This window comes from Aspergillus sydowii (genome assembly GCF_001890705.1).
Source record: "Aspergillus sydowii CBS 593.65 unplaced genomic scaffold ASPSYscaffold_2, whole genome shotgun sequence".
Classification (NCBI taxonomy): Eukaryota; Fungi; Ascomycota; class Eurotiomycetes; order Eurotiales; family Aspergillaceae; genus Aspergillus; species Aspergillus sydowii.
Genome location: NW_024467860.1, coordinates 3992245 through 4003262, shown reverse-complemented (window position 1 = coordinate 4003262; position 11018 = coordinate 3992245). Strand labels below are relative to the sequence as shown.

The 11018-nt window shown below is 30.2% G+C and overlaps 3 protein-coding genes across 3 annotated transcripts; 1 reads left to right on the top strand and 2 right to left on the bottom strand.

Annotated features, from left to right (window-relative positions):
• Positions 1 to 5411: 5411 nt before the first annotated feature.
• ASPSYDRAFT_28838 (uncharacterized protein) lies at positions 5412 to 5915 on the bottom strand (the record flags this gene model as incomplete). Its single annotated transcript, XM_040844570.1, has 1 exon — positions 5412 to 5915. The coding sequence occupies one exon, from the start codon at positions 5913 to 5915 to the stop codon at positions 5412 to 5414; it is 504 nt and encodes a 167-aa protein (XP_040707046.1).
• Positions 5916 to 6309: 394 nt separating this feature from the next.
• Positions 6310 to 9957, top strand: ASPSYDRAFT_1169380 (alanine--tRNA ligase; the record flags this gene model as incomplete). Its single annotated transcript, XM_040840220.1, has 6 exons — positions 6310 to 6403; positions 6483 to 6628; positions 6681 to 6719; positions 6759 to 6794; positions 6853 to 9261; positions 9330 to 9957. 6 exons carry the CDS (start codon positions 6310 to 6312, stop codon positions 9501 to 9503), a joined length of 2898 nt encoding a protein of 965 aa, XP_040707045.1. The 3' UTR covers positions 9504 to 9957.
• Positions 9594 to 10426, bottom strand: cyp3 (putative peptidyl-prolyl cis-trans isomerase; the record flags this gene model as incomplete). The annotated part of the gene is made up of 4 exons (XM_040843741.1): positions 9594 to 9785; positions 9844 to 9981; positions 10046 to 10191; positions 10351 to 10426. The coding sequence occupies 4 exons, from the start codon at positions 10424 to 10426 to the stop codon at positions 9594 to 9596; spliced, it is 552 nt and encodes a 183-aa protein (XP_040707044.1).
• Positions 10427 to 11018: the final 592 nt, after the last annotated feature.

Sequence of the window (11018 nt, the reverse complement as noted above, 5' to 3'; positions counted from 1 at the left end):
TTATATTTTATAAACTAGTCTTTTTACTTTATTAAATAGAAAACTTTATTATTCTATTATTTCTTATTTTAGATCTTATTAACTTCTTATTAAAGTTATTAAAATTAGATATTATAAGAGAATCTTTTAATTCTCTATTCCAGAACTTTAAAAAAAAGATATAGAAAATATTATAAATCTAATTATATTTATTAAATAAAGCTAATTAGTATACTTATAATTTAATAATAAAAAAAATATAAAATTACCTAATAAATTAAGATACTAGTTTTTATAATAAAACTTTTAGATTTAAGTATTTTATTAATAATTTAATTAAAGATTTAACTTTAAAATTTATATTTTTATAATATTTATTATAATTTTCTTTATAATTCTTATTATTTTTTTACTAATATTCTTATAATCTTTTCTATAATTAATTTAATTTTAATACTTATTCTATTATAGCTAGGACTTTCTTTCTTAAAAAATTATCTTTAATTTAATAAAAAAAATCTAGTTAGTAGCTATATAAGACTTTAAAAAGTAAAGTTTTTATAATTAACTTAATAATATTATTATAAATAAATTAAGCTAATAGTAATAACTTTAGCTAATTTAATTAGTTTTTATTAATAAAATATCTTAGATAATACTTAATAACTTAGTTAATATATTCTATTTAACTATTAATTTAAGGTTAGAAGACAGTTAATAGTTATAATTTTATATAATAAAAATAAGCTATTTTTAATTAGTAGTTATTAATAAATAAGGATCCTTAGTCTAATATTATTTCTTTTATTAGTCTATATTAGAGTTTAATTTCTTAATAGTATAATTTAGTAAGTTAGGGTATAGTAATTATAGTAGAAATAAATAAATTATAAAGTCTATACTTAATTTCTTAAATAGATAATTTAATATAGAGAATATTTCTAATTTACTATAGAATTAATAAGTTTAGATAATAATCTCTTAATATATTAGATAGTTCTAGATATATTTATAAATAAATATTTATATTCTAGTCTAATAAAATCTTTATTTTATTAATAATATAGTATAGTTTTAACTAAAGTATCCTGATAATAGATTATTATAATATAATAATAAAATTTTATTTTAAAGTATCTAATTTAATGGTATAAAAAGATAATTCTTAAAATAAAGTAATTATTTATAATTAATAATTTAATTTTTAGACTTAGTTTTATTTATTTATAATTTTTATATATAATTTATATATTTTAGAATTATTTTATTAAATATCTATAATTAAATTTATAAGACTTTTAAATATAATATTTAAGTAAATATTCTCTTAAATAATAATTTCTTAAATTAAAATATTTTAGAAAATCTAATTAGTCTTTAAATTATTTTATATAATCTAGTTAGCTAATTCTATACTAGTACTAATAAAAATATTTTATATTATATAAATATTAAGTCCAGGGCTTTTTTATTTAGATATCTTATTTAATTTAAACTAGATTTTATATATATAAAGATTAAAAACTATTAAATATAAAATATTAATAATATATTATTAAATTAATACTAATAATTTATCTTTTAGAATCTAATTATTAAATTTTTTATAAATTTTAAATAAATTATTAACTAGATTAGTTTTTCTAGCTTAATATTTAATAATAAAATTAAATAAAGTTAGATATAGATACTAGTAAGTTTATATTATTTATATAAAATTATTTTATAAATTCTTATAGATTTTAATAATTTAATAATATTTTAATAGTATAATAACTACTCTTTAAGTATTATTACTAATACTTAAATAAATAAATAATAATAAAAAGTTTTTAATCTAGAATTAAATAATTAATTTTAGTGTTTTTAAATTTATAAAATTAAAAAATAATACAATAATATTTTTTATTAGAGTCTAGCTAGAATAATATTCCTACTATTCTATATTTAAAGATATCTATTTCTAATTAAATAAATTATAATAAATTAAAATAAATAAAAAAAAGAATTAATTAAAAAGTAAGTTTTAATTATTAGAATATTATTATTATATAATTATTTATATATAAATCTTCTAATTTTTTTTTATTATAACTTTTTTTTAATAATCTTATTAAAGAGAGAGTAATCTAAGAATAATTATAAATAAATTATTAATAAAAATTATAAAATCCTAAAAAAAATTATAATTCTTAAAAAGTTATTAATTTAAATTAATCAATAATATTTTAAATATATTCTAGATCTATTTCTATACTATCTTAGAAGATAATATAATTAAGAAATTTAATTTAAAATTAATAAAAAATATATTTTAATAAATTAATATATAACTCTACTTTTTATAGTCTTTTTAAAATTTATTAAATATAGTATTAATAGGATTTTATATCTTAAGAGAAAATTAAAATATTATTAAAATAAATAATATAAAATTAATTAAGAATATTATATAAAGTAATATAAATATAGTTTTAAAATATAGCTAGAGTATTTATTAATCTAAAAAATATAACTATATATTTAAAATATTTATATTAATATTATTATATAGTCTTCTATTTATCTTCTAATTAAATTTAAATTTAATAATATATATTTTTTAGATTAAGTTTAGAGATATATTTTACTCTAGAAAGATAATCTAAAATTTCTAAAATTAAGAATAATAAATAATAATTCTTAACTATAATCTTATTTAATCTTTAATAATTAATATATAAGTAAAGAATATTATTTTTTTAAATATAAAAAAAAATAAGTATCTCTACTAGACTAGAAAAAGATTAAATATAATTATATTTAATATCTTTTTATATATATTTTTTATAAAGTAGCTAATTCTATCTTAGAAAAAAAATATATTAATTTTTAAAAAAAAGATTTTTTATTAATAATCTTAATTATATATTAAATTTATTTAAATAATAAAATAATTCTTATTCTCTTTTTTAAAAAAATATTATAAAATAATTTAAATTTAATAAAATCTATATATTTTTTATTTATAAGATATTTAGATTTTTAAATAACTATATTATTTTAGATATTTTAATTACTATAAAAATATAAATATAGTTTTTATATACTTTTATAAATTTATATTTATTAAATAATTTTATATCCTGAGATTAATACTATTATTATTATATTAGAATATTAAAATAAATTTAGTACTATTATATAGTAATTATTAATAATAAAATAAAGCTATTTTTAATTCTATAAAAATCTATAGCTTAAATTAGTATTAAATAAATACTAAAAATAGAGATTTATAATTTATTTATTATTTTTATAATAAAATAAATAAATTTATATTATTATAATTATAGTTTTCTTATTAATATATAATTAATAATACTAAATTTTATATAGATATCTAGATTAACTTTATAATTATATATTAATTTATTACTAGTTAAAGAATAAATTTAAATAAAAATATAAAATTATTCTATTATATCTATTTTAAGTTATAGATTTAAAGTAGAAGATTTTATTTGAAATTAATATTATTTTTTAATAAATTCTATAGTTTTTTATTATTAGATATCTAATTTTTTTATAATAATTATTAATAGATTCTTATTAGTCTAGATTAATTATATTTTAACTTATAAATATTTTATATAATTATTCTTAAATTAACTTAAATTAAATTTCTTATTTAAATATTAATCTATAAGATATTCTAGTAAATTATAGATATAATAATAAAATTTTAAGAATTAATTTTATTTTAATAAATATTTTTTTTTATTTTTTTTTATTAATATTTTTTAATATTCTTGATAAAATATCTTATAGAAATAGATTAATTATTTTAGATATTTAAAATAATTTATATATTATTTTATTATTTTTATTTTAATCTAGAATTATATTACTATTAAGATTATTTAGTCTCTTATTTTTAATAGATTAATTAGATATTTCTCTATTTAAGTCTTTAATTTAAATTTTAATTTAATATAAAAATAATATACTTATTTCTTTTTAAATATTTATTTAAAGTTCTATTCTAATAAATTTAAATAGATATAGAAATCTCTTAAATCTTAATTAAAATATTATTATATAATATTTAAAGATATTATTATATTAATCTAAATTATTATTAAATTTTTTAATTAAAGTAATTATCTATTCTTTAAAATATCTCTAGATTTTAATCTTAGAATAAAATACTTTTAATATTTTTTTAATAAAATATTAGTTCTATTATTAATAATAGATAGACTTTATTAAATTAAAAATATAAAGAATTTTTTAAATATTATATTAATAATTTTAAAATACTTTTTTAAAATCTTATTTAATATTTATTAATTACTCTAATTAATTTTATACTTTAAAATTTAAATAAAATTTTTTAATATTAGTTATTTTAATTTTACTTTACTACTTAAATAGAGATAATACTTTAATATATTTATATTTTTTTTTTATAATATTATTAAAATATTTATTTTTCTTTTAAAAATTAATAATTTTAGTTTTAATATTTCTTAATTTTTCTAAATTTTATTATTTATTATCTTTTTTTTTTTAATTATTATTAAATATCTATTTTATTTATCTATTATTAGATATCTAATAAAGATAAATATCTATTTAATAATAAATATCTTTATTTATTATTTAAAAATAGAGGTATGATTTCCCTAGATAACTAATAAATAAAGAATTAGAATTATTAAGAGTAGAAGAAATAAATAATAATTAAATAAAAAATCTAGCTTAAAAAAATAATAGATTAATTAAGAATTATAAATTAATATTAGTTAATTCTTACTTTTTCTAATTACTAGAAACTTATAAAATAATAAGCTAATTAGAATAGTAGATATAGTAATAATAAAGTTATAGAATTAAGAGTTATAAGATTATATAAATTAGATCTTTGTAGAGTGTCCCTGATACCTATTCAGGAGTGTCCCGACGGTGTTCTGTGACATCCTGATAGAATCCCGTGACAGTTATATAGTGGATATTACATGACACGGCCTTGGCGGTCATGATATTTAATAATAATCTACCCTGAATAGCTTTAGCTCTACTTCTCAGATCCTGTTAATATAAATCTAACAACTTTAGAACTCTATCAAGATCAACATCTTGTGACACATTAAATGCAATACTCACACTCTAGTAGCTTAATAAATTTAATATATACTAATCTCAGGGTATTATCATGATACTATAATAGATTAATTTAATTATAAAACCTAGCTCTAGCTTCAATTATGTATTATATTAATACTTACTAGATATATATCCTAGTTTTTTAACTAGATTTAATATCTTGTACTTAGTTTTCCCAAGTAATTAACTTATTACTATGATCAGTTCTTGCATCCTCTCGTTAATAAAGACAGTCCCATGCTCTGCCCATTACAAAAATAATGACTTCTATGTAATATACTCACTTAACTGTCTGCATCAATATCCATCTTATCCTCTGGGTTGCCATTTTGTTGAAGGTGCCTGGCGTGCCCCGTACCGCGGGGCCCCTTTATCCATCCCATATCGGATATACGCGCTTGATGACCCAGCCTGGCCCTTTCTCGAGTTTCTATTAATGCTCGTCGTACTTGGTCCTCGTCCTTTGGGACCGTAAGTGACTCAGGTTCCTTATAGACAACTAGCTCCTTGCATTGAGGTCTATTATCTCCAACCAGCAGTTTTGTCATTGGTAATTTGTCCTCCAGGCCGGGTAATATCGTGATCGCCCGATCAAGGGTGTCGCTTTCTGTCAATTCTTGGTCTAGATCATGAATGTACACAGTTGTATTTGTGTCATCCAGCATCATGGCGTCACCCGGGTGATGTAGCTGTGGTACATCCTTGGCTCCCAGGCTTCCCGACAAGCGAGGTACATCCAGGGACTCTGACGACAACGAATTAGCATAGATACGAATGATTTGGACCATAAATAACCCCTATCGAGGCATACCTATCTTTAAACGGCCGAACTTTTTTGCTAGAGGTTGGTCATCAAGTTCCCCCTCGGCGGGGCGTTTTGTTCCGTGAGCCGTAACATCAAACTGATGCGCCATCCCCCACAAAAGAACACAGTGCAAGGAAGCAACTCTTATAAAAAAGAGGCTGATACTCTTTCATACTATTCCCACTGTGTAATAAAACTGACCGTGCTCTGAACCATATCCGAGTTGTCGCTTAATGCTTGGAGTGAAGTTCTCGAGAACTTTGGGGAGTTTGACTCATCTCTCCCCCTTCAGATTGAAAACTAGAACATTCGACAATTTGCACACCCTCACACACCTAGCCATCCCACCGCGGAGAACGAAAACACAACACCTGGCAATGGCTTCCACTCCTCAGGACGATCCGAAATGGACGTCCAGAATTGTTCGCGATACATTTCTCCAATATTTCCAAAAACATGGCCATACATTCGGTATGTGCGAAGGCGATGATAACAACGGAATTGATAATATGAGAACACGCACTAATAAATGTTACCCCATATCGAATAGTTGCTTCATCTGCTGTCGCACCGCTATCGGATCCCACCCTGCTCTTTACGAACGCGGGGATGAATCAGTTTAAGTCAATTTTTCTGGGAACAGTGAACCCGAATTCGGATTTTGCACAGCTAAAAAGTGCAGTCAACTCCCAGAAGGTTAGCGATTGGAAATTGACTACCTGGAGTCATTGCTAATGTATAAATACAGTGTATCCGTGCAGGTGGAAAGCATAATGTGAGTGACAACGTATCTTGATTGCGAGTTTTATCTAACGTCTGCTTTTAGGATCTGGATGATGTCGGAAAGGATAGCTACCACCACGTGAGATTACCGATCAAATCGGGGTTTGTATGACAGCATAACTGACACCATTGGATAGACATTCTTTGAAATGCTCGGTAACTGGAGCTTTGGCGACTATTTCAAAAAGGAGGCCATTGGATACTCTTGGGAATTGCTAACGCAGGTGTATGGTTTGGACCCGAGTCGCCTCTACGTTACCTATTTCGAGGGAAGTAAAGAAGGCGGCCTTGAACCTGATTTGGAAGCCAAAAATCTGTGGAAGGCCGTTGGTGTTTCCGAAGACCATATCCTTCCTGGAAATATGAAGGATAATTTCTGGGAAATGGGAGACCAGGGTCCGTGCGGTCCTTGTAGTGAAATCCACTATGACCGTGTGGGTGGCCGGAATGCCGCCCAGTTAGTCAACCAAGACGATCCCAACGTTTTGGAAATCTGGAACAATGTTTTCATCCAATACAACCGCGAAACAGATGGATCCTTGCGCTCATTGCCCAACAAGCATGTGGATACTGGGCTCGGGTTTGAGCGGCTTGTGTCCGTTCTCCAGGATAAATCATCCAATTATGATACAGATGTTTTCAGTCCCCTCTTTGAGACGATTCAAAGCATCACCGGAGCACGTGAATACCAGGGCCGGTTTGGGGCCGACGACTCTGATGGAATCGACACTGCCTATCGCGTTATTGCAGACCATGTTCGCACGTTGATGTTTGCGATTTCAGATGGAGTGGTGCCGAATAACGAGGGCCGGGGCTATGTCATTCGCCGTGTGCTGCGCAGGGGTGCGCGCTACGCACGAAAATATTTCAACGTCGAAATCGGGAACTTCTTCTCAAAAATTGTACCCACGGTTGTAGACCAGCTTGGCGACATGTTCCCTGAGCTAAAGCAGAAGCAACGAGATGTGATGGAGATACTGAATGAGGAGGAAATATCCTTTGCAAAAACGCTGGATCGTGGAGAGCGGCAGTTTGAGCAATATGCTCAGCAGGCAAAGGCTGCAGGAGACCATAAATTGCACGGGGCAGACGTTTGGAGACTTTATGACACTTTCGGCTTTCCGGTTGACTTAACCCGAATTATGGCGGAAGAGCGAGGCCTTCAGATAGATGACCATCAGTTTGAGGATGCACGCGCGAAAGCCAAAGAGGCAAGTAAGGGCCAAAAGAAAATAACTACTGGAAGCGTGAAACTGGATGTTCATGATCTGGGAAATCTGGAGAAGATGCATGATGTGCCGAAAACTGACGACAATGCCAAGTTCGAAAAAGGGAACATTGTCACTCAAATCAAGGCGATATACCACGCAAAAACATTTCATTCAACCACCCAAAACATACCGGTGTCGGAGCAAGTGGGTGTCATTCTTAACCGCACGAACTTCTACGCTGAGCAAGGTGGGCAAGAAAATGACACAGGACGCATTATTATTGATGGCCAGGCTGAACTCGAAGTCGTTGACGTTCAGCTTTATGCTGGCTATGTTTTACACACCGGGTTTATGAAATATGGCTCTTTCAAAGTCGAGGATACTGTTATTTGTGAATATGACGAGCTTCGCCGGTGGCCCATCAGGAACAACCACACGGGAACGCATATCCTGAACTTTGCATTGAGGGAAGTTCTAGGGAATGGTATTGAACAGAAAGGCTCACTTGTTTCCAATGAGAAACTGAGATTCGATTTCTCCCATAAATCTGCTATTGCGGATGTGGAATTGGCTAAAGTCGAAGATTTGTCGACCCAATATATTCGCCGCAACTGCCTCGTGTATTCGCAGGAAGTGCCCCTCGCTATAGCGCGGAAAATTGCAGGGGTTAGGGCTGTATTTGGTGAAACGTACCCCGATCCAGTTCGTGTTGTTTCTGTTGGTGCTAAACTTGACGACATCTTGGAAAATGTTGAAGACAAGCGTTGGGAAGATGTCAGCATTGAATTTTGCGGCGGAACCCACGTGCAAAAGACAGGGGACATCAAAGATCTGGTTATCCTGGAAGAAAGTGGGATCGCGAAAGGTATTCGCAGAATTATTGCAGTTACCGGAGAGGATGCGCACAAAGTGCAACGCGTGGCCGCGGACTTTGAGAAGCGCCTTGATCACATGGAAACAATGCCATCGGGGCCAGCTAAAGAGCAGAATGCTAAACAGATACAGGTCGAACTTAACCAGCTCTCAATATCTGCGATACAGAAATCAAAATTCCGCGACCGCTTCACACAGATCAACAAAAAGATCATCGAAGAGCAGAAGATGCAACAGAAACTTGAGTCTAAGAAGGCCGTTGAAAGTATAACATCGTATTTCGAGGCACCAGAGAACTCTGCGAAGTCCTGGCTTATTGCCAAGCTCCCGATATCCGCGAATGCCAGAGCCATCAGCGAGTCCCTGACTTACGTGAAAACTAAGCTAGCGGATAAAACTGTCTACGTTCTTGCCGCCAGCATTGATGATGGTCGTGTCGCTCATGGTTGTTATATCTCGAAGGTAAGCGCTCAAATCTGTGTATCATTTGGAATTTATGGAATCTAACACGTCATGCCCTCCACCTGCAGGCGATGAGTGAACAGGGAGCCTCTGCCAGTGAATGGGCCACTGCCGTTTCAAGGGCGGTTGGGGGTAAAGCAGGCGGCAAAGGACCTACTTCTATTGGCAACGGGATCAACCCTGATAAGGTTGACGATGCCATCGATTTGGCTTCGGAATACCTGAGCAAATTCAAACTTTAGTCTTAAGGAGATTAGCACGCAGGAGTTTCCGTCTCTTTTGATAAGTTTAAACTTTTTGGGACCCTAAATGAAATGAAAAGTGCTTCCTTTTTACATCTCTCCGCATTGGATGATTGTAACATCCTGGTTTGGTTTGTCTCTGGTAGTTCGGGTATTCTCAATCATTTGCACAATGTCCATCCCCTCAACAACTTGGCCGAAGACAACATGTTTGCCGTTCAGAAACGGAGTCGCCGCTGTCGTGACAAAGAATTGACATCCATTTGTGTTTGGCCCTGAGTTCTGGAAAGGGTTAGTCTCATGTTGCTCATGCTTCTATATAGCGTGGATAATTGCTCACAGCCATACTTAGCAGACCTGGACGGTCGTGCCTGAGAACAAAATTTTCGTCTGGAAATTTAGGGGTTCCGTAGATAGTACATGAGCCTGTGCCGTCGCCATTGATAAAATCCCCTCCTTGGATCATAAAGTCCTTGATCTGAAATAAAACATGAGGCTTAAAAGTTGCTTAAACCGGGCGCTGTAGACATATGAGCACTCACTACTCTGTGGAATCTACTTCCTTTGTAGCCTTGAGGACGGCCTTGCTGGTTCTTGTTTTCCCCAGTGCAGAACTGGCGGAAATTTTCAGCAGTTCGGGGTGTCACATCTGCAAAGAGTTCCAATTTCAGACGGCCCAAAGGCTCACCTGTTAGGCAGGACCATTGTTAGCTTGAACTAAGTATGCTTGTTACTATTACAATCCGTACTGCACAATGCCAGAAGATCAAAATGTATTCTAAACCGGTTCTATAGCTCACGTTCTTGTTTGGGGCAATGTGTGATCAGAAAGTGGGGACAGACCTACCACCGAGAGCAATATCAAAAAAAACAATTGGATTCGTCTTGGCGTCCTGCGTTGGGCCTGCGCCGCTGGTACTCATTCTGGAGCACTGTTACAAGGTCTAGCGATTGTGGCCAGGCAAAAAAGAAAGCGTTTTNGTCAGGGAAGTCAGTCGGTCGCCCCGCGTTGGACCACTACTAGTCTTCGAATTGCTCCTCGCCAGCGCCGGGCCGAATTGCCTAGTCAAGCAACGGCCTGTTCGGAATCGGGGCCTCATGTAGGGCTTGGCACGGGGAGGAGTAAGATCGTCCCGTGATCAGAGAGATGTCAGCCAAAGGTCTCTTCCACCACGCAAAGACAGGTTGTCTTCGATATACGCAAATTCACTATTGGCCAACGGAAAACTGCGAAAGCCCGGGTAGTATAAAGGTATTTGCAGCGCAACCGCAGTTGCTATCAGTAATGCTCTATCAGGTGCTCGTTGAAAGGTGTTCTGCGAGCTACCAAACCCCTTGGACTCGATGAATTGATACTGTTGTCGACACGATCTGTCAGGGCTTCCAGAGTGGAGTTCCCTTCATCTTTCGAGAAGGTGAAGCTGATGCCGCAGTGCTTTCGATCCAAAGTACTTTATTTAAAACGCACCTCCAGCGCTCACCTCCAGCACTCCTAGCAACTCCCCCGACTCCTAT